The sequence below is a fragment of the Monodon monoceros genome, unplaced genomic scaffold (genome assembly GCF_005190385.1).
Source record: "Monodon monoceros isolate NGI ecotype Baffin Bay Population unplaced genomic scaffold, NGI_Narwhal_1 Super_Scaffold_4, whole genome shotgun sequence".
Taxonomy (NCBI): domain Eukaryota; kingdom Metazoa; phylum Chordata; class Mammalia; order Artiodactyla; family Monodontidae; genus Monodon; species Monodon monoceros.
In genome coordinates, this window is record NW_021703781.1 from 53,971,463 (window position 1) to 53,995,877 (window position 24,415).

Sequence of the window (24,415 nt, forward strand, 5' to 3'; positions counted from 1 at the left end):
AAATAATATGTGGCATAAGTGAAGACATGGCTTCTGAGGCTAGGTCATCAAAAGAATAAAGCTTCTGGGCTTCCCTGGTGGTGCAGTGGTTGAGAGTCCACCTGCCGATGCAGGGGACACAGGTTCGTGCCCCGGTCCGGGAAGATCCCACATGCCGTGGAGCGGCTGGGCCCGTGAGCCATGGCCGCTGAGCCTGCACATCCGGAGCCTGTGCTCCGCAACGGGAGAGGCCACAGCAGGGAGAGGCCCGCGTACCGCAAAAAAAAAAAAAAAAAAAAAGAATAAAGCTTCTACCTGGCACTCACACTCTCCCTCTCTCTCAGATCACTCTGGGAGAAGCCAGCTTCCATGTCATGAAGACACTCAAGGATCCCTGGAAAAGTCCCACATGAGAAGGCACAGAGGCCTCCCACCAATAGACAGCATCAACTTGCCAGCCATCACTTAGCAGCACATACTTTAGTGCCAGTTAAGATGTTAGATGACTAGAACCCCAGCTGACATCTTTTTTTTTTTTTTAATGTTTATTTGGTTGCACCAGATCTTAGTTGAGGCATGTGAACTCTTCGCTGTGGCATGCATGTGGGATCTAGTTCCCTGACCAGGGATCGAACCCAGGGCTCCTGCATTGGGAGCATGGAGTCTTAGCCACTGTGCCACCAGGGAAATCCCCCCAGCTGACATTTTTTTTTTTAATATTTATTTTTATTTTTAAAAATTCATGTATTTATTTTTTGGGTTGTGTTGGGTCTTCGTTGCTGCGCGTGGGCTTTCTCTAGTTGCGGCAAGCTGGAGCTACTCTTTGTTGTGGTGTGCGGGCTTCTCATTGCAGTGGCTTCTCTTGTTGTGGAGTAGGAGCTATAGAGTGCAGGCTCAGTCGTGTGGCATACAGGCTTAGCTGCCCTGAGGCATGTGGGATCTTCCTGGACCGGGGATCAAACCCATGTCCCCTGCATTGGTAGGCGGATTTTCAACCACTGTGCCACCAGGGAAGTCCCCCAGCTGACATCTTGATTGCAACCTCATGAGAGACACTGAGCCAAGCTGCTCCTAAATTCCTGACCCACGAAAACTGGGAGAGATAATAATTTGTTATGCAACTATAGACAAAGAATACAGGGACTCTCTCATGTGCTCTTCTCTCCAGTCCCAACTGTCACCATCTTGCAGAGGTCCCTCATCTTTCTTTTATCTCATTTGTTTTTTCCTTTACCAGAGCTCCCTGAACCTAGTTTCTAGAGGGAATGCTCAAAATTCCTGTATTTTATTTGGAGAGTAATTGAAGTCTTCTTGGTCTAAACCTCTCCCATGTAGACTAAGCCCAGGGGATCCCACTCTCCCTGACCAAACATACCCATTATGGTCCAAAACCTAGATATTCTGTCTTCCTACCTGGCCAGCTGGTACCAGGTCCACTCAAACAGCTGCCAGCTTTTAAAACAAGTATTCTTGCCCTAATAGAAGAATGCGTGAGCGAAGTGCTACAAGAGCAGAGAGGAAGCACCTAAGCTGACTGGGGGAGCTCATAGAGAGAAGGTGACATTTGAGCTGAGTTTGGAAGGATAAGTAGGAGTTCATTTGGTAGAGAAGTGAAAGAAAGTCATTTAAACAGAAGTAATAACAAGTACAAGGGCTCAGAGGTAAGAAAAGGCATAATTCTGAGACCTGTAAATATGTCAGGGTTGTGCATGAGAATACCTGTTGAGGAGCTTGGTTGATGTTGGGGGCTAGATCATATCAGGCATTGTAAGCCACATATATCAGTTAGGAGACCAAAGCTAACAGAATCCCCTGATTCAACTGACTTAAAAATAAGAACAATAATGAATTTAGTATCTCAAATAATAAGTCCGTAAGTAGGGCTGCTCGCATGTTGGTTACCTTCACAGCTTAATGATGTTATCAAGGACCCAGGTTTTTTCCATATTTCTATTCTGTTATTCCCAGGCTTGTCCCCTATCCCCCACCCCAACCCTACCCCCGTGGTTGTAAGATGACTAAAGCAGCTCCAAGTACCCTTAAGATTACTTCTGGAGGTAGAAAAGGGGCCTTTTCTTCTCTCTCATTATGTAAACTTTTGATTGACATACTCCTTTTAAGATGGAGAAAGCCTTTCCCAGAAATGTCTTCCCTCCTCCTCCCATTCCTCCCAACAGCTGACTTCCCTTTAGTATCATTGGCTAGAATTGCATCATATGCCCAGGCTCAGTATTTGGTAAGGGAATAGGCCACCATGATTGATATAGACCAGTCACAGTTTACTCCCTAGGGCTGAGGTGGGAGCTAGCACTCTTGAAGCACATGGTAAGCATAGCAGTGTGGTTACTAGAATAAAATTGGGATTCTGTTAACAAGGTGGAAGAGAGATCGTTGGTGTTTTGGCTAGGCAGTCAGCAGAATCTGCCACACCATGCCAAGGAATTTGAACTATCTCCCACTGGGATGGGAAACCACAGAAGATTTTAAAACAGGAAATAGCATGATTATATTTCACTATGTCAGAATAGAGGGGTACTCAAGAGGGGCGTGGGTCTGGAGGTAGGGCCACCAGTTAGAAGATTTCATCAGAAGATATTAGAGAGGATTTTAGGCATTTGAATTAAGAACACCTAGTGACTAATTGGAATGGGAAAAGGAAGTAGAAGGGATAGATTCAAGAATGACTTGCATGTAAACTAGACAGCTACATGTCAAAGAATGAAATTAGAACACTACCTAACACCATACACAAAAATAAACTCCAAATGGATTGACCTAAATGTAAGACCAGACACTCTAAAACTCTTAGAGGAAAACATAGGAAAAACACTCTTTGACATAAACCACAGCAAGATCTTTCTTGACCCACCTCCTAGAGTAATGAAAATAAAAACAAAAGTAAACAAAAGGGACCTAATTAAACTGAAAAGCTTTTGCACAGCAAAGGAAACCATAAACAAGATGAAAAGACAACCCTCAGAATGGGAGAAAATATTTGCAAATGAAACAACGGACGAAGGATTAATCTCCAAAATATACAAACAGCTCATGGAGCTCAATATCAAAAAAAACAAACAATCCAGTTAAAAAATGGGTAGAAGACCTAAATAGACATTTCACCAAAGAAGACATACAGATGGCCAAGAGACACATGAAAAGATGCTCAACATCACTATTAGAATCAAAACTACAATGAGGCATCACCTCACACCGGTCAGAATGGCCATTATCAAAAAATCTAGGAAAAATGTTGGAGAGGGTGTGGTGATAAGGGAACCCTCCTGCACTGTTGGTGGAAATGCAAGTTGATACAGCCACTATGGAGAACAGTATGGAGGTTCCTTAAAAAACTAAAAATAGAACTACCATATGACCCAGCAATCCCACTACTGGGCATATACCCTGAGAAAACCATAATTCAAAAAGAGACATGTACCACAATGCTCATTGCAGCACTGTTTACAATAGCCAGGACATGGAACCAAGCTAAATGTCCATCAACAGATGAATGAATAAAGAAGATGTGGCATGTATATACAATGGAATATTACTGAGCCATAAAAAGAAACGAAATTGGGGCTTCCCTGGTGGCGCAGTGGTTGAGAGTCCGCCTGCCGTTGCAGGGGACACGGGTTTGTGCCCTGGTCCGGGAAGATCCCACATGCTGCAGAGCGGCTGGGCCCGTGAGCCATGGCCACTGAGCCTGCGCGTCCGGAGCCTGTGCTCCACAATGGGAGAGGCCACAATAGTGAGAGGCCCGCATACCGCAAAAAAAAAAAAAAAAAAAAAAAGAAACGAAATTGAGCTATTCGTAGTGAGGTGGATGGACCTAGAGTCTGTCATACAGAGTGAAGTCAGAAAGCAAAACAAATACCGTATGCTAACGCATATTTATGGAATCTGAAAAATAAAAAATGGTACTGATGAACCTAGTGGCAGGGCAGGAATAAAGATGTAGACATAGAGAATGGACTTGAGGACACAGTGGCGGGGAGGGGGGAGCTGGGGCAAAGTGAGAGTAGCATTGACATATATACACTACCAAATGTAAAATAGTTAGCTAGTGGGAAGCAGCCGCATAGCACAGGGAGATCAGCTTGGTGCTTTGCAACGACCTAGAGGGGTGGGATAGGGAGGGTGGAGGGAGGGTCAAGAAGGAGGGGATATGGGGATATATGTATGCATATGGCTGATTTACTTTGCTGTACAACAAAAACTAACACAGTATTGTGAAGCAATTATACTCCGATAAAGATCTATTTAAAAAATTAAAAAAAAAATAACCTGCAGATACCTGCTTGGGTGAATCACAGGGTATTTTGTCAAAGTTGGGAATATGCATGGAGGAGGTTTGGGTGGATAAGGTGAGAATGGAGAGACAGTGAATTTGGTCTTCGACAGTGAGGTACCTACAGGACACATGAAGAGAGATCAGTAAACTTGGAGGGGAGAGCAAAGACCACATTAAATTCCATTAGAGGTTAGGGCAGGATGGAGTGTGGAATGAAGGAGAATTGATGAGGAGAAATAAAGCGATGCAGACAATGGACACCTAGTGTGGGACTGGTTTGACTGATTTTGCGCAGGGTGGGTAGAGTCAAGGATGCCTTGAGAAAATTGCAAATGTAATTGTAGACAAGCCTTTAAAAAGCAGTTAAAACCTGTTTTGAAATATGGATTTCTGTAATTTGTTTCAACATGTTGAATTACAGCAAATGAGATGGAGAAATGATCTCAACCCATTTTTTTTGGCCTCCTAACTGGAAACCTCAGAACTTAGCCCTGTAGGCTGTTAATCAGATAAGCACTGCAGGCTTTACCATGCCTGAGAGCATATGGAGTGATTGAAGGAATTATTGTCCAAACCGGATGGACAAAGAAGGTATAATGAGAAAGTGTTGGGATTAAAATGTAGGTTTCTTTTCTGTTTTATAACAGTAGTTACAAAATATAAATTAGATGTTTCAATGCACCTTCAAGTTCTAAGTTAATATAGTTCATAAACCATATGAAACAAGTACTATTTAAAACATAAATAGGAATTTTATTTCCACTCAAAAACACTCATTTAGTGGAACACTGGAGTTTGAAATATACATAGATTAGATTTAGAACTGCACAGTTGGCAGGCAACTTCAAGAATTTAAAAAACAAAGCCAAAACATTTGTTGAGCTTTTCCTATGTCTACCTTGTTCCAGGCACTGAACTGGGCTCTAGAATAAAATCACCTGGTATTTTGTAATTTTTTGTGGTTAATCCTAAGTTTATGCAACTATTATACTCGATGTGGTTTCTGGGGCCTGGATAAAATATAACACTTGAAGCAGGGACTGAGGGAAAAAAGAAAATTGAGAATTGCAGGAGAAAAGCAACCTAGGAAACCCAACAAGGTTGGGAGGGTAATGGAGGAAAAAAGAAACAGTCATGAGAGACTGAATACGCAAACTAGAATGGCCAGACCGTATGACAATTAAAACTCTGACCCACAGCCTCTGCAGCAATCAGCCCAGAACCCTCATGACTGGTCAATAACTGTCAGCTTCCCTAATTTTTGCCCCTGCCCTTCCAACTCAGGACCAACTGGTGAAGGTCAAATATGCTCCCCCAAAACAATCACATTAGATGCCTGGCTTCTAGTTAGCCTGCCTCCAGCTTCCCCATGCCATTCGGTGCATACATGAAATCTTCCCTTTTTGTTTTTCCACCTTAAACTTCCCCACTCCCTTGACAGCCTTTGATTCTCTGCCAGATGCGAAGTGATAGTGGTTGACTGCCCTGTTATAGCAGGCATAGAATAAATAGCCTCTTTGTTCTCATTTGGGTGGTCTTCATTTATTTCCACAGTCATTCATTCACATATTTATCATATATTAGTTGTATTTTATGTGCCAGGCAGTACCCAACATTGCTATGCAAGCAGATAGTCCTTGCCCTCAAGGATATTCTGTCTACTGGGATAGACAGATACGTAAATATAATTGTAATTCAATGTGGTAAGTGAAACAACATATAAAGGAGGTGTAGATCAAGTAAGGCTTTTAGGGGAAGTGACCCTTAAATCGAGTGGTAAGGGTTGAGGACGAGTTGACCCGGTAAAGAGGCAGGGAAGGATACTCAAGGCAGGTGGAGGGGAGGGGTGGAGGAGGCAGAGTGAGCAAAGCCCAAGAGGGCAGAAACCACAGAGGTGCGTTGCTGGAGCATGATAAGGGAGGTGCGGAGCAGCCGCAGATGCTGCGTGGGCAGGTCGTGGACGGCCATGTGTGTGCCAAGTTTGTAAGGACTTGGATTTCACCCTGTCCAAGCGGCTCCCGCCTGGACATGAGAGAAGGGGCTGGTGAAAGCAAGGTACAAAAACAACATTCAGGAAACATTACCTTTTGTGTATCACCGTTAAGGTCCGGGAGGGCAGGGACACAGCCGCTCTTAATGTTTGGCTCACAGTAGACATTAAATGAATGTTGAATGAATGGATATAAGCGCTGCGGTGTAGTCGTCATTACCCCCCAACTTGTGTTTTTTTCTCATGGGACAACACAGTGGATCCGGGGCATCTGTTTGGGAGGCTGTAGGGAAGGTTTGTGGTGGGAGAACTGCCATTCTGCAGGGCAGGATTTGTGGACACAAAACCTCCGACTGGCTTTAGGCAAGGGATGCACTTGTGTCGCGAACACCCCGAGACCCACGCACCCGAGCCGCTCCGTCCTGAAAACGACCGCAGAGAAAACAGCCAGCAGAGAACTAGCGCCACCGAGAGGGTAGCAGCCGCAAGGTACCTGGGCGCCGCTCCGTACTGCTCACCTGTGAGCCACAGCCGGCCCCACCAGGCGGAGCCCCGCACGACGCCCTTCCGGATTGGACGCGCTCGAAATCCCGGGGCGGGCATTAAGGCCTAGCGCTCTAGGGGACTGGCCACCCTGGCGGACCGACGTGCGGCCGACGGAGCTGGTTCGCCCGCGGCACCAGCTGGGCGGAAGGCGGGCCCCTCTCCGCGGGTCCCCTGTCAGTCATTGGCTCCCTGCGGTTTCCTTGGGGACGTGGCGCCGCCGGCGGCCCAGGCCTCCTTCCGGCTCGGTTAGAGGCCGCGGGGAGCACGTCCGGACCTAGCAGAGCGGAGCTGAGGGAGCCGGCGGGCCGCTCGACCCGTGAGTGTGAGCTCGGGAGGGCTGCGGGGCCGGGAGGGACGGACCGCGGGTTCCTCGAGGATGTCGCTGGCCCTCTAGAATACCCCGCACCCAGGGAGCCTGGGTAGGGTCCACTGAGCCCCAGGAACAAGAGCATACGGATCTGGAGTGGGAGCCTGGGGAGTGGGTGGACGCCATGAGCTTCTCGTGGTGGGGTATGGGGTCTAGTCTCGTGGGTACTGCTGGAGGTGAGCCGGAACCCCAACCAGCTCTTTCCAGGCTGCAGACTTCGGAGATGACTGGGACGAGGAGACCACCTTCTCAAGGCAAAAGGAAAAGGAGGTGACAGGCCTTGAGACCACTGAAGGGAACCCATGGCTAGGTAAGGTTGCAGACTTTATCCTCAGCTGGGAGCTCGGTGGGGGGTGGCTGGGAGACTGTTACGAGTGAGGTTTGCTCTAGGGCTGCATATGGACTTCGCAGCCTGGTCAGATGGATGCAAAGATCAAAGCTGCATTCTTTTGAAGGCAGAGTCAACAATACCTTACAGCCCAGAGCCCCCGGGGTGATAGAGTGAGTGCTTGTTCAGCTCTGGTAAGTTGTAGATTGTAATGTTCTTTCAAATTTCCACTTGAGTGAAGCTAGGTGCCCCTTGAGGAGGTTAAAAAAAAAACCAAAAAACCAAAACAAAACAAAAAAATTTTTTTTAATGAACTTTGAAAACAGACCGAGGTCCTTCTGAATTACTATGGAAAGTGAACTTGACAGTTGAGTATGCTTATCCATACATTATAACACTCTGAAGCTTTCAGAAAAGATTAATGTGGATCTGTGGAGCAACAGGTACCAAATGAGACAGTTGTCAAATAGAGTAAGTGGAGAAAGATGCAGAACAGTAGGTATGGTGTAAAACCAAAGGAATGGAGATACACACACAGACACACACACAGATATATTACCTATATGGTATGTATTTATGCTTGTGTATACAAGAATATCCCTGGGTAACAGTGGTTGCCTCTGAGGGAAATGATGGGGTTAAGGCCCAAGACTCACTTTCCACTATATATCCTTTAAACTGTTTGATTTTTTTTTTTATTGTGTGCGTATGTTACCTATTAAAATATTTTAAAAAATCGGTTGAATAAATTTTCTGACTATCCAGTTTTTTTGACAGCATTCTTGATGGGAATGTTACAAGTGCTCTGATTCTTCAGCGTTATGAGATTGCACAGGGAGACTGGTGATCTTTTCATTAACATGAAGTTGGTTCTTTGAACTGCATCCCAAAGTGCACTCTGAAAAAAGAGCAGAGAAGCCTTTTTTTATTTATATAGTAGAAGCTCCATGAACTATATATGTCCTTTTCTAAAATTCGAGACTAAATGAACATTTAGACTTCTAGGGGCATAAATTTTTTGCCTTTATCAGGAAGCGCTTTAATTCAGCTTAAAAACCATTTTTTAGCACTGGATTGTAGAGACTTTTCTTACTAATGTTTGTCTCATTTCAGGATCAGTTTTTCCTACCTCTGCCCAGCCTCCTGGTACTTCACTGTGCCCACAGTGAGCCCATTTCCCCGGCAGCGGGTGGCATTCCTAGGACTCTTCTTCATATCCTGTCTCCTTTTGCTTATGTTAATCATGGACTTTAGACATTGGGGTGCTTCATTACCACGAGACAGGCAATATGAAAGGTGAGTCAGCTTTACATCACTTCGATTGGCTTTGGTGTTGAAGTCATAAATATTTTGATAAGCTGTTTAACACACTACCACCTTTGACTCTTTTGGGGAATACCGCACTTTTATTAGTAAAACTGCATGCCACTTATTACATAAAGAAGATCTTAAGCCCCATTTAGGCAATGTTCAGTTTTGATTCAGGAATGCTGTTGCTGCATTTTAACCATGAAAGACATCTTTCTGGTTTTTTTGTCTTGGTGGGCTGACTTACTGGGTGCATAAATGTTTAGGATTGTTATGTACTCTTGATGAATTGACCCTTTTATCATTATTAAATGACTCTGTTTATCTCTGACTATATTCTTTGCTCTGAAATCTACTAGTCTGGTATTAGTATATCAATAGCAACTTCAGCTTTCTTGTGTCAGTGTTAGCATGATAGATGTTTTTCCATTCTTTTAGTTTTAGCCTATTTGTGTCTTTATGTTTAAAGTGAGCTTCTTGTAGGCAGAGTTTAGTTGAGTCTTTCTTTCTACCCAATCTGGCAATGTCTGCCTTTTATTTGGGCCCTTCAGGCTATTTACATTTATCAATTGTTTAGATTTTAATCTGTCTTGCTATTTGTTTTCTGCTTGTCACATCTGTTCTTTGTTTGTCTTTCCTCTTTTTTTCCCTTCTTTTGAATTGAGTACATTTTTTATGATTCCATTTTAGCCCCTTTCTTGGCTTATTAGATATAACTCTGTTTTTATTTTTTCAGTGGTTGCTTTAGGGTTTAGAGTATACATCTTTAACTTATTACTTCAAGTAATATTATACCTCTTCACACACAGTGTAAGAACCTAACAACAGTGTACTTTCATTCCTCTCTTTCCCCTTGGCCTTGGTGCTATTGTTGTCATATCTTTTACTTCTACATATGTTACAAGCTCCACCATGTGTTATTATTTTTGCTTTAAGCATTCAATTATTTTTTAAAGAGGTTTTTAAAAATAAGAAAAAAAGGCTTGTATATTTACCATTTCTGGGCCTCTTCATTCCTTTGTGTAGATTTCATATTTCCATCTGGTATCATTTTCCTTTTGCCTAAAGGTCTTCCTTTAACATTTCTAGTAGTGTGAGTTTGTGGTTGGTGAATTCTTTAAACTTTTATGTGACTGGAAAAGTCTTTATTTTGTTTTCCCTTTAAAAGAAATGTTCACTGAGTAGGGAACTCTAGGTTGATCGTTTTCATCTTTCATTACTTTACAGATGATGCTTCACTGTCTTCTGGCTTGTCTTAGGAGAAGTCTGCTGTCATTTTTATCTTTGTTCTCTCTGTACATAATATGTCTTCCTCTGGCTGCTTTTAAGGTTTTCTCTTTATCACTGGTTTTAAACAATTTGATTGTGATGTGCCTTGGTGTAGTTTTCTTCATGATTCTTTTTTAAAGATTTTTTTAAAAATTATTTTTATTTTTATTTTTTAAAATTTATTTATTTTATTTTATTTTTGGTTGTGTTGGGTTTTCGTTGCTGCGCACAGGCTTTTCTCTGGTTGTGGCGAGTGGGGGCTACTCTTCATTGGGGTGCACAGGCTTCTCATTGCAGTGGCTTGTCTTGTTGTGGAACATGGGCTCTAGGCACGTGGGCTTCAGTAGTTGTGGCATGTGGGCTCAGTAGTTGTGGCTCACGGGCTCCAGAGTGCAGGTTCAGCAGTTGTGACACACAGACTTAGTTGCTCCATGGCATGTGGGGTCTTCCTGGACCAGGGCTCAAACCCATGTTCCCTACACTGGCAGGCAGATTCTTAACCACCGCGCCACCAGGGAAGCCCTAAAGATTTTTTTGATGTGGACCATTTTTAAAGTCTTTATTGAATTTGTTACAATATCGTTTCTGTTTTATATTTTGGTTTTTTGGCCCTGAGGCATGTGGGACCTTAGCTCCCAGACGAGAGATCGAACCCACACCCCCTGCATTGGAAGGCAAAGTCTTAAGCACTGGACCACCAGGGAATTCCCTTTTCATGATTCTTATGTTTGTGATTTGTTGATTCTTGGATCTATGGATTGTAATTTTTCATCAAATTTGGAAAAATTTTAACCATTATTTCTTCAAATATTTTTCTATCCTCTCCCACTTTTCCTTTGGTGTCTCCAGTGACATACTGAGCCGTGTGACGTTTTCTTACAGCCCACTGATGCTCTATTCATTTCTTTTTTTTTTCAGTCTTTTTTCTCTCTGTTTTTTCTGGATATTTTATTAATATATTGCCGTGCCTTCCGGTTCATTAGTATTTTCTTCTGTAGAGTCTACTCTCCTGTTAGTTCAGTGAGAACTGAATACCTTTTTTCACAGAAAATATATTTGAATTATTTGATATAGTTTTAATGCCTTACCAGTTGCATAGAAGTTGCTATTTTTTAAAGGTTAGTTTCTGATTAGGCTACAGAATGAAATGATGACATGTGTTCATCATCTTCAACATAATTTTCTCTTTATTGCTTCCCAGAAAGTATCAGGAGGCTTTGGGCTGCAAGTAACAGTCAGACCAACTTAAATAATAACAAAGTTTATTGGCTCACATAACAAGAAGTCCAGGGATAGAGGGACCACAAGTTCAACATTGGCTGTCAGGATGGGAGTCTCTGTCTCAGTTGCCCATTTTGTCAGCTTACTAAATGGTTGCATAATAGCAGCCAGGGCTACCTGCATCCTCACTCATGTCCTGCAGGAGAGAAATGGGTCTTGCATGCTTTCTTATAAGAGTGAAGACCCTTCCTGGAAACCTCTAGCAACCCTTTCCTTGAATCTTTTTGGTCAGAATTGGGACACATACCTCCTCCCCTTAATATTTCTGGGTTGTTCTGTCCCCAGAATTTCTCATTTCCTATTCACTTTGGTCATTCATTCATTCATTCATTCAACAAACATTTATTGAGCAGCTACTATGTGCTGGGTGATAGGAACTAGGGCATGGAGACTTGGTACTTTTTCTCAAGAAGTTTATATTTTCAGACTTTTCTCATCTAGCAGCACTATTCCTTTGTATTTTTCTTTCTTCCTTTTCGAAGAGGGAACACTTATTTAGATAGATGACTAGAGTTGTCAACAGTTGGTCTTAAGAAGCCTGTAGCTTTGGAAAACTGAGCCCATAATTTGAGTTTTTTAAATGCTTATTGAGATTTTCTTGACATACCTGAGCACAGTTTCTCACTGGAACATAGCATGGTCTAATTATGGAATTCTATGTAGGATAATATGGCTAGAGTAAAGACTGCTAGGCAGTGAGCGGTGATCTATATAGCTGGAGAGGTAGATCAGGCTGGGCCTATTAAGCCATTTTAGGGGGTTTAGACTTTATCTTAAGGGCAGAGAGAAGACTTTGAAAGGCTTTGAAGAGTGATATGATCAGAAATGCTTTTTACAGAAAGGTCATTTTGATGGCATGGTGGAGAATGAATTGGAATCCTCCAGCAGAGAGATGATGGCGGCCTAGACTTGGGTGGCAGCAATGATGATGAAGAGAAGTAAATGCATCTGAGGGATACTGGGAGGTAGAGTGATCTGATAGTTCTTATCTACCACTAAACTCAGGTGGCCAGATTCAATAAATACTTATGCTGAATTAATTGAAACAAGTTAGCCACAGAGCTAAGGAACACACAGACTGTGCCTGTGTAATGAGCTTAACAAAATCCTCACACCCTGTAATGCTCTGGCTGAGCAGCCAGCAGCCATATAGCCTAGAGCTCCTTGTTCTTTAATGAAATGTTATGTGCATATGGCCACAAATTACCAGGTGTCCTTAAACTTCACTCATGGCTGCCTACATGAGTCATTTAGGAAGCAAACATCTGTTGAGAGCTTGCTGTGTGTGTGACTGTGCTAGGTGCTAGGGTACGAAGATGAATAAAACGTGGCCCCTGAACTCATGCAGTTAATAATCTAGTTAGAGAGGCAGATGTGAAGGAATAATTGTTTCCTGATGAGATAATAGTTTAAGTATAACTATGTAGAATCAGGAATAAAGAATTAGGAACTGTACATAGTCAAGAATGAGGAATAAAGTTAAGAATCAGAACTTAATAAGAAGAGGCTCATGAGTAACCAATTTTGATATCACTGAGTTCATGTACTAAGAGCTTATGTACTATATTGATAAGAAAGGCTCTCACATAGAGGCTGTTTACTTTTGTTTTACATACTGGTTTTTTTTTGTTTTTTTCAACTTTTTATTTTATATTGGAGTGTAGTTTGTTAACAATGTTGTGTTAGTTTCAGGTGTACAGCAAAGCGATTCAGTTATTCATATACATATATCTATTCTTTTTCAAATTCTTGCCCCATTTAGGTTGTTACATAATATTGAGCAGAGTTTCTTGTGCTGTATAGTAGGTCCTTGTTGGTTATCCATTTTATTTTATTTATTTATTTAATTTATTTATTTTTGGCTGCGTTGGGTCTTTGTTGCTGCACGTGGACTTTCTCTAGTTGCGGGGAGCGGGGGCTACTCTTTGTTGTGGTGCGCAGGCTTCTCATTGCGGTGGCTTCTCTTGTTGTAGAGCACGGGCTGTAGGGTGCACAGGCTTCAGTAGTTGTGGCACACGGGCTCAGTAGTTGTGGCTCACAGGCTCTAGAGCGCAGGCTCAGTAGTTGTGGCGCATGGGCTTAGTCGCTCCGCGGCATGTGGGATCCTTCCCCACCAGGGAAGTCCCTATCCATTTTAAATATAGTACTGTGTACTTGTGCATACTGTTGTAATTAGCTCGGTTCTCTCTTGTCTCAGGACACAGCAAATAATAGCAAGTTAGAATGGTGGTAGTGGGAAGGGTGTGATGGTCATTAGATGCGGGCACACTGATGACAGTAATTAATAACGTACTGACATCTTGACAGTGAGGCAGGAGAGAGGAAATTTATTAAAAGTAGACTCAGGGGCTTCCCTGGTGGCGCAGTGGTTAAGAATCTGCCTGCCAATGCAGGGGACCTGGGTTCGAGCCCTGGTCTGGGAAGATCCCACATGCCGCAGAGCAACTAAGCCCATGCACCACAACTACTGAGCCTGAGCTCTAGAGCCTGCAAGCCACAACTACTAAGCCTGAGTGCCACAACTACTGAAGCCGGCACATCTAGAGCCAGTGCTCCGCAACAAGACAAGCCACCACAGTGAGAAGCCTGTGCACCTCAACGAAGAGTAGGCCCTGCTCGCCGCAACTAGAGAAAGCCCCTGCTCAGCAGCGAAGACCCAACACAGCCAAAAAAAAGAAAAAAGTAGACTCAGTAACTCAGAATTTCTACAGACCATCTCTATAGTGCTAAGCAGTTCTACACATTTTGTTAAAACTATTTTATTATACAGTCTAATTATTTGTGTTAACGATGACCTTAAGTCAGTGGTTTTCACTTTATGTATCCGAATTACTTGGGGACCTTTAAAAAATGCAAATAACTGGACTTTTTCTCAAGGTGTTTCTAATATGCAGCCTAAGTTGGGAACCATTGCTCTACAGTTTAGTTATATTTATCTGGGAACGAAGTATTGTGGTATAGGGGAAAGAGATTGATTTTAGAGCTAATCAGCCCATCATTCTCTAGTTGGGTTATCTCAGACAGGTGCTCTATTCTGGGATCTCATTTCTTTAAGTATAAAGTGGAGGTAAAATGCCTGCCTTGTCTTGTCATTTGGATTAAAAAAGAAAAACACCTAGCACTGCCTGGTACATCACAGATATTAGTCTTATTAGTATTATTTGGAATAATCTTGATTTTTCTGTTCTCTAATTCTGTTTTGTGCCTTGCAAATATGCAGTGAAGATAAGGGGAAGCATTATCTCCATTTAAATTTTTTCCTTCCAGAATTTCTTTTCTGTGGCAGCTGTTACTACTTAGGCACTGGTAAGCACTAGCTGATGATAAAATGATTAAACAAATAATTAGGAATTGATGAAAACACCTAACACTCAAGTTCAACAGCTTATTAAAAATTAGGACAAGTGCTTGTGGTTGTGATTTTTATATTACATACATTGAATATAGTCATATTTTTTCCAACTTAAATTGTTCTTAATTCACATGATGAAATTATATCAATATTTTATATAGAAAAAAATGTTTTAATTTGAATTTTTTCAGCCATTGGTAGAACCTAGCATATCACTTCTTTTTTTTAATTTTTAAATTTTATTTTATTTATTTTTTTATACAGCAGGTTCTTATTAGTTATCTATTTTATACATATTAGTATATATATAGCATATCACTTCTGAGGTGATATGGCCCAGGATTTTAGAAGCCTGCATGGGGGTTTTCCCTCAGTAGTTTCAAAACTGAAGAGCTGTTGTTTTACAAACATATGCCCACATGGCTTCTGGAAGGAGAAAGCAGAAGGTTTGCATCAGAACTAGAATTTAGGAAAAGGTAAATTTACAGATTGATGGATGTCAGTAAGGATAGAATCCAGAATTTTTTTTAAAATTTATATTTCTAAAACAAACTTTATTTTTTAGAGCAGTTTTAGGTTCACAGCTAAATTGAGCAGAAGGACAGAGAGGTTTCCCATATACCTCTTGCCTTCCCCCCCCACCACGCACAGCAAAGCTGTTTTTAAGAATAATTTTTGTTAGATGTGTTTTAATCAACTATTTATCTAGCATGTGGCATATAAGATGGGCTCCAACAACTTCATCATACTTAATTCATATTTTATACCCATTTATTCATTCATCTATTCACTTACTCAACAAACACTGTCTACACTGTGGTATCCAATAGGGTAGCCACTACCCACAGAGGCTATTTAAATATAAATTAATTTAAATTAAATAAAATAAAAATTCAGTTCCTTATTTGTACTAGTCACATTTCGAGTGTTCACTGGCCACATGTGGCTAGTAGCTATCCTATCAGACAGTGCAGAAAGGGAATATTTCCATCATATCAGAAAGTTCTGCTGGAAAGTGCTAGTCCTGGATACTGGGTAAATTGTTAAAATTTATTAATAATTTTTACTATAAGGGGTGCTTTTAGCATGTATTCATACATGTTGTGCAAGACAAACAGTGAACCGTTCTTACTTAAATGTTCTTTTCACCTTAATGTTTAATATTGTTTACTTTTTGGTAACCCCACTACTGTCTTTATTAGTGGGGAAATATTTGTCTGGTTGACTTATTGTCCTGAAGAATGTAGCTATTGAAAGGTGGTGCCTCATGTTCCTTTGCCATCTGGGAATAACTGAATGAGCGCTACTGTGTCAGCAATCAGCTCAATACTGACCTTCCTTAGGAGTTTTAATTCTGTTTAAAGCAAGTGAAAAAGAGCCATTACTTATGGTTAGAATAAAAATGATAAGCAGATATACAGGTGAAGTTAAGGGTTCTTATGCACAGTGGAAAAATTCAGAGATTTTGCTGGTGAAATTGAAGGCATTTATTTGCATTTATTTATTTATTCATTTACTTGTCCTTAATGGTGTTTATAATGTTTATAAGCAGAGCTTTAAATTATAAATGTTCCTGACTGATCTGATTAATCTTGTTACGAGATAAGTAGTAACCTTACAAGATGCTTTTCTGGGTATGTATTGCTATCATCAGTCATGCACAGCTACTTTGGCTATCATGTCATTATATTTGGTTTTGAGCCTTGAACAGAGTTGGGATATGATGACATTCATCAAAGAGGTGGTAGCTCCATGCTGATGGGGGACCACTTTAATGGACTTTTGGCATATTACTGAGTTCTTTTTGAACTCTAGAAGTGGTAATTAGTGTTGATTTTGTAAGCTAGGTAATGGTTTGGTTAGTTATAGCTCTAATGCTGTTAATGTCTTGAGGATAATGGCAACAAAAAGCAATCTCTTCCATTTCTACCTTGGGTGATGTATATGTGGGTATCTTTCTTTTCATTGACTCAGCAGTGACCAGAGGGAAATCATGTTTCTCAAATAGAGAGGATATATGTGTGTGAGGCGGGGGTAAGTGCATGTGATGGTGAATCAGATCTCTCCTGGGACGGTGGATGTGAGGGATCCAAAGCTTTTGGAACTTTTCTATTGGGCTTTAGGTCTTCTTTAGGGGTTGACTTAGTGCAGTATCAGCAAAGCAGAAGGATCCAGCAATGCAAGTAATTAACCATGATGGCTAAGGCTGGGACTGCAAATCAGGAATGAAAATATCCGAGAAAGGACCAGTGATCCATCCGCGTTAGGAGCCTAGACAGAGGAAGACCTTCAGGTGGTTGAAAAGTGTAAGAAGCCTGATTAGGTCATAAGAGGTCAGAATTCCAGAACTTTCTGCGGCCTGAAGCAACTGATCAAGGATTCAAGTGGGAAATGTAACATAAATGTCATCTGGTCCTATCTTTCTCCCTTGTATTCTAGTGTCAGCTGACTTTTTTCTGCCAATGCACACATGGCGACTTCTGAGAGAAGAGAAAGCAAAGTTGAGTTGTACCCAAATGAGAGCTGTAAAGTTGCTTATCTTGACAGGAACCAAAGAGAATGATAGGATGCTTTGGAAAGCCATTGAAATTTTCTAAGGAGAACAACTGATTTTGAATATAGCTATACAAAGACACAGATGAATTATTAACAAACTAGCAGCTTCATATTGTGAGCTCTAGGCCCAAGCCAATCAGGATTGATTGATACGTATCAGAGAAATGTGAGGAACATTGTGTCTGTATTGAGGTATGCAGATAAGGTCATTGCTCTTGAGAAGCTGAGAGTCTAAATGGAGAGGTGGAGCAAACAAATATGAAAGAACTCTTAGGGCTCATACTGAAATGTAAGCAAACTGCTTAAAGAGAATGACACTCCACATGTTAGAACAGAAGGAGGAGGCCTTTTTTAGATCATTACAAGAATCAGCTTGTTGAGGGGAGGCTTCTTGAGAACTGGGAAGCCATATCAAAGAAGGGAAAGGGGGAGGAATAGGTAGAGAAGCCAAACGGATGTTAGAAAAAAGGTCACGTTAGAGTAGTGGTTCTCAAAGTGCTTACTGACGCTTGGGAGTCTCTGAGACCCTTTCAGGGAGTGTGTGAGGCCAAAGCTATTTTGATGATAATACTGAGATGTTGTTTGCCCTTTTAAAAAATTGTGTTTAAAAATGCATAACACAATTTACCCATCCTAACCATTTTTAAGTGTATAGTTCAGTACCGTTAAGTATATTCACATGGCTATGAAGCCAATCTCCAGAACTTTTTCATCTTGCAAATCTGAAACTCTATACCCATTAGACAACAACCCCTAATTTTTCCCTATCCCCAGCCCCTGGTAACCACTATTCCATTTTCTGTTTCTATGAATTTGCTTACTTTACAAACTTCATATAAGTGGAATTATCTAGTATTTGTCTTTTGTGACTGGCTTATTTCACTTAGCATAATGTCCTCAAGGTTCACCCATGTTGTAGCGTATGGCAGGATTTCCTTCTTTTTTTTTTAAGGCTGAATCATATTCCATTGTATGTATATACCACATTTTGTTTATCCATTCATCTGTCATGGACATCCGAGTTCCTTCTACCTTTTGGCTATGGTGATACTATTTGCCTTTTTCACTGAGTTGACATTTACACTGATGATGCAAAAGCGATGGTGGGTAAAACTGCTGGTGCCTTAGCACAAATCAAGATAGAGCACCAAATTATACTAGTAGTTATGGCAGTCTTCATTGTCACACAATTGCAGTGGGAAGAAAAGTCTAATTCCACTTAAGAATATCTTTTTAATATTCTGTGTGACAAAATGGGAAATAGGAATTAAGCACTTCTGTTGCATACTCAGGTTGTCTCAAGGAAAAGCACTTAGGCAATTGTTTGAGTTGTGAGCTGAACACAGTCGTGGAATACTATTTTTCACTTGAAAGAATAACTGTCAGAAAAACTGTAGATTTCAGATGTGGGTATTTCATAGACATTTTCTTGAAAATGAATGAAGTAAAAACCTGTCACTTTAAGGAAAATAACTGTCAGTATTTATTGCCAGTGATAAAATTTGAGCTTTTAAGTGAAAATTAGAAGTTTGGGAAGTTTGTATCTGCCACTGTGAGTTTGACAGCTTCCCAATACTTAAAAGACTTTTTTGATAAAATTGGTAGTGATATTCATGAATGTGTGTGGTTTTTTGGTAGAATGAAATGTGTCAACATTAAGAAGATTTGCATAGCTCAGCGAACCAGTATTTTCCAGTATACGATGTGACAACATTACGCATGGGTAAAAGCAATTTAAAGTGAAAGACCAGTGCATTTTAATGTAACAGTATGAAAAGTTCTTAGAGTTTAGATTCCACATTGCAACCAACCTTTAAGAAACTCCACTTGTCGAGTTTCAGTGTAGTACCAATGATCTAAAAAGTACTCTTCCCTTTTCCAACAACATACCTGGGTGAAGCTTGATTTTCTTCATATACTTCAATCAAAACAACTTATCGTAACAGATTGAATACAGAAGCAAATATGAGAATCTAGTTATCTTCTATTAATCCAGACACAAAAGAGATTTGCAGAACTCTAAAACAATGCCACTCTTCTAACTTTTTTGTTTTAGAAAATAGTTGTTTTTCATAAAATATGTTAATAGGTAATGAGTTTGCTATTGTGTCTAAATAAATAAATAAGTATTTTTAAATGTTCTGTTTTATTTTCTAACATGGTAAATATAGATAGATGTACCACAAAAGCTCTTTGGGGTCCAGTAATTTTTTTAAGGCTATAAAGGGGTCCTGAGCCCCAAAATTTTGAGAACCAATGTACTGGAAAAAGTTATTCATTAAGCAGGAGGGGACAGGATCCAGAATCTTGTCAAAGAGAAGTAGAAGGGGTGGTTTTCAGAGAAGGAAAGCAGATAAAGATCTGTGAAGTAGAAAGATTGCTGATGAGAAATGAAAAGTCACTTCGGGCTGGAGATGGATTATCTTGCCTATTTCTTTTCTATCTGTGGCACACAGATGTCTGCCCAGCTTTCCTGTGATAGAAGTGAGCTGTTACGAGTTGACTGGTGGATTGTGAGCCCATTTCAGCCCAATCATTTGATTAGAATGGGAAAGTCTGTGGTGGAATGGAATCTTTAGGACTGTAACCTTTCTAGTGTGTAACAGACTTTTACCATCTGCTTCACTTCCTGCAACTCACTCTTATATCAGATCCAGAAAAAAGTTCTACCTGACCCTATCCTAAGCAATAATTTACAGCATTGTATTGAAGCTCAAATATATGTTCTCCTCTTTTTAAAATAATGCATTGTGTGTTATAGAACAGGAAAGGTACTCAGCTTTACTTTTTTGATTTCAGAACTGTTTCTACACAGTCTTCTTTTCATCAAGTTTGCTTTTCTGTCCAAAGTAAGGAACTCTGTAGTCTGTGCAGCAATGTGAAATCACCAGTAAACACAGGCTAGATTGTTCTGAGAGGTATGACACATGGCTTACTTTTCTGGATTTACTGTGAAGGGAATGTTACCTGCAACGCAAGACCCCTCACTTGCATGGGCCCCTTTTGTATTTGTAATGTTGAATATTTTGTGTAAAAGAACCTTCCTCTCCCATTATATTAGTTTCAGGCTTCACAAAAGCTAGTTCTAAAGGGTTCTATGTAAGGGTCTTGGGGATCTGGGCGTTACCTCTAAAGACAATGTTGGATGATAGGGCAGAAGGGAGTTTAGGTGTATTACTTGAAAAAATTCACAACATTACTTTCAGAATATTCGTTCAATTATTAGCTCAACCTATGGTAATATTTATTCAAATTTAAAAGAATCTAGAAGGCAAAATTTTAGTCTGCCTACCATGCATTATATATTAGCATCAAGAAAGAGCTCTCCGGGCTTCCCTGGTGGCGCAGTGGTTGGGAGTCCGCCTGCCGATGCAGGGGACACGGGTTCGTGCCCCGGTCCGGGAAGATCCCACATGACACGGAGCGGCTGGGCCCATGAGCCATGGCCGCTGAGCCTGCGCGTCCGGAGCCTGTGCTCCGCAACGGGAGAGGCCACAACAGTGAGAGGCCCGCGTACCGCAAAAAAAAAAGAAAAGAAAGAGCTCTCCTTTTTTGAGTAATAAGCTAAAAGCCATTCTCATTCTCACCGGGCTCCTCTTCAGGTGAAGCCTTTGAAGAGGAGTCATCAGTGACGTTTGTACTTTTCAGACCCGTACGCTCTGAGGAAACTTTAGTATTTATTAAAGCCTCATCACTCAGAAGAAGGGTTTTATCAGCTTTTAGCCTTCTTTTCTTTCTGGGTATTTCAGCCCTTTTCTCCAGAGAGTCTTCTGCTGTTTGTTCTCCCAATAGCTATGTAACAAGCACAGCACTGTGCTAACTGCTCAACATACATTTTTGCCTCTCTGAGAGTAGAGACTCCTAACTACCCTCATTTCACAGATGAGGGAACAGCTTGAGAGAAGTAATTTCCTGAAGGTCACAAAACATAGAAAGTGCTAGAGCTGAGACTCAAACCTTGGGATTTTGGTGGTAACATCTTTACTTGTTCCGTCTTCCTGCTGTCAGCCAGATATCATTCCGCCATATTCTTCATGTTTATATACAGAAAGGATAGATAAATAGAGAAGAAATTATTAGAATTGCTTTAGTTATCTAGTGTGCATAGCAAACCACCCTCAAATTTAGTGGCTCAGTATTTACTCAGGCCTAGAAGCCCTTTAATGCTTAGTAAAAGATTTGCTACCCTGGCCAGTTTCAGAACTAACCCCAAACTTAGGGGAGTCTTTTGGTTACCTAATTTCAGTATAAACCAGCTGTTGCCTCATATACATCAGTAAATATGGCCAATATTGTTTCATTCCTTTGTTAGGATGTGTAGTCCCATGTGCCTGGCACATGTAGGCACTTAATGAAGACTCACGAACAGATGAATTAAGTGGTGGTGCTATTTGCTTAACACTAGTTTCTCTTTTTGCCCGGCTTAGGTATTTGGCTCGAGTAGGAGATCTTGAAGCTACTGACACTGAAGACCCAAATCTAAATTATGGACTTGTTGTGGACTGTGGCAGCAGTGGCTCTCGGATTTTTGTTTATTTCTGGCCAAGACATAATGGGAATCCTCATGACTTGTTGGACATCAAACAGATGAGAGACCGTAACAGCCAACCAGTGGTTAAAAAAATCAAGCCAGGTACTAAATGGAATATATTTCATTGTCAGTCTCTTTTATCTGCTACAGAAATGAGAGGACAGAAGAGAAGAGGGGGAAAGAAAGCTACCCTTTTCTTCTGGAGGTTCTGGATAATGGGAGGGATTCATTGCTACCCTTCTCTTATGAAATAAATGTTTAGGATCTTAAACAGAACCTTATGGGGTATCAGTCTTCTGAGTCTATGTGATCTGCTCTTTAAAGAAAGTATTTTATCTTACTTAAGGAATCTCTGCAATGGCAGACACTCCAGAACATGCCAGCGATTACCTTCGTCCTCTGCTGAGCTTTGCTGCTGCTCATGTGCCTGTGAGGAAGCACAAGGAGACCCCCCTTTACATCCTATGCACAGCAGGCATGAGGCTTCTCTCCGAGAGGTGAGATGCAGGAGAGTGGGTGGCCCAAGAGTTGAAAGTGCAGTTTTATACATTATTCTCTGTGGTTCCCAGGATGTGGGTACAGCACACAGAGTTGACAGGTGGCACTAAAAGACTTCTTGCTCAAAATAGAGCAGAGCCACTCCTACACCCCGTTATTTCGCAATCAGTTGATCACACCTCCATGTCGTTTGCTTCTTTGGGATCAATATCTATTTGAGATGGTTGTAATGATTCTTAGTTTTGATTGAGGGTTGGGAGCAGTGGTGATGTAATAAATTTGGATCATGAGGCACCTAGAAGGGGAGCATAATTTCAGAAGGGTAGTAGGAGGGTCACCTGAGGGACTGGGTACCTGGGGTCTAGTAGGAGGGCTCTGGGAGGAATGGGGTTTTCTCTATAACTTTGCCTGGCTCCCTGATGATAGTTGGTGCTACTTGCAAAGCTTAGCCTCCATTGCTTTAGACCACTTTTTTCAACCCCTGCTGGTTAAGTCTTTTCCACTTGACCTTGGCAGTTTAGCCTGGCTTTTTGCCACCTGATCCTTTTTCCTTCACTGAAAGAGGAGGAAGACGAAGAGGCAGCAGCTATGCTTAGGTCAGACCCCTCCTTGTTTGTGATTGCTCCCTTTTGACACCTCCCTGACCCCTCCATACTTATTATGGTCTTGAGGTAGGAATGAGCTCCCTTAACTTGAGCACCCATCCTTCTGCAATGTTCACAGTCTCATAGTCATAGGGTATTTTTTATTAGCTTAAATGTTTTTCCTTGATAAATAGCAGTTCCCTTTTCCACAAAGTTTCATTTCATGTACTTGGCCAACAGCAATGAAAACCTCTGCCATGTGTGTAGGGCTCCATTCTGCTTGTGCCAGACATGTATGTCAACACTTCTTCCAGTTGACTACTTTCCTTCTGCTCAGACACAGAGTTACTGGTTTACTGTTGAGAAGCAGATTATTTTATGTAGCCATTTGTCAATCTGAAAGGCCTTCTAGCTCCTTGTTTTCCCATACATCTTGATCTTTAAATTTTTTTTTTTGGTTTGTTTTTACTTATTTTTAAAACTAAAGTTTAAAATGCTATTGCTAGAACCTTACATCATTAAAGGAAATCTTAAAATCAAAACAAAGAAGTTATAATTCTACTGCCCTATCAAAACTGTTTCATTTTGTCCTATTCCTTTCTCTCTGTATATCTATGTGTAACTTCTACAAAATTGTAATCATACTACACATGAAATTTAGAATTTTTGTTTTTGACATAAGTAATACATCATTCAAACTTTTAGAAACCATGTGAAGAGTATGGATGACATAAGTGGTGCCACATCACAGGGCTATGAGTGGACTAAGGTCTCACAAACAAGGAAGGAGGGTGGAGGGCCAGAGAAAAAGCTGACTCGGAGGTCAAAAAGGCAGAGCCAACCAGCAGGGTGATGAAATGGCCACATTTTGTGTGTCTGGAGCAAAGGAGAGGATTGCCTCATCTCCTGGCACTGCCCAGCCTTTCCTCTGTTTGTCAAAGAAGTTTCTATTTAAACAAAATCAACTATGTAGCTCCACCCCATTTGTCTAAGATGTTCCCTGTCATCGTGGAAGCTCTGAATATTAGTATTTATTTTATCTTAAGAATTTTTAAAGAACTTGCCTTTAACTTTTTTTTTTTTTTTGCGGTACGCGGGCCTCTTACTGCTGTGGCCTCTCCCATTGCGGAGTACAGGCTCCGGACGCGCAGGCTCAGCGGCCATGGCTCACGGGCCCAGCCGCTCCGCAGCATGTGGGATCTTCCCGGACCGGGGCACAAACCCGTGTCCCCTGTATCGGCAGGCGGACTCTCAACCACTGCGCCACCAGGGAAGCCCTAACTTGTTTTTTGATCAGCTCTTTTAATAATGCCTAGATCTACCCTGGGCTTATGAAATCATTGCTACCTCTAAGGTAGCTATAGTTGTTGACGTAAGTGTAACAATCACTGCAAGAACCTGTTTTGTATAATTAATGCTTTGTTAATTTATTAGCATTTGTGAGCAATATTCAAAATGGGTTTGAATCCCCTGGACTGTATTTTGGATTTATTAGCACTAGGTTTTATTTTTTTGCTGAAGGCCTAGACTAACAG

General features: G+C 41.2%; 1 protein-coding gene across 4 annotated transcripts in view; it reads left to right on the plus strand.

Annotated features, from left to right (window-relative positions):
• The first annotated feature begins 7,024 nt into the window (after positions 1–7,024).
• The window catches only part of ENTPD7 (ectonucleoside triphosphate diphosphohydrolase 7), a 38,826-nt gene continuing 21,435 nt past the window's right edge, over positions 7,025–24,415 (plus strand). The window contains exons 1-6 of one of the 4 annotated variants that reach the window (XM_029201088.1): positions 7,060–7,122; positions 7,381–7,483; positions 7,564–7,695; positions 8,615–8,797; positions 21,695–21,900; positions 22,145–22,295. In XM_029201088.1, the coding sequence (XP_029056921.1) occupies positions 8,736–8,797; positions 21,695–21,900; positions 22,145–22,295 (419 nt within the window). In that variant the 5' untranslated portion in view covers positions 7,060–7,122; positions 7,381–7,483; positions 7,564–7,695; positions 8,615–8,735. Of the gene's footprint in view, positions 7,129–7,380; positions 7,696–8,614; positions 8,798–21,694; positions 21,901–22,144; positions 22,296–24,415 lie in introns of all 4 variants that reach the window. The other 3 variants (XM_029201086.1, XM_029201089.1, XM_029201087.1) reach the window with 3 other exon arrangements.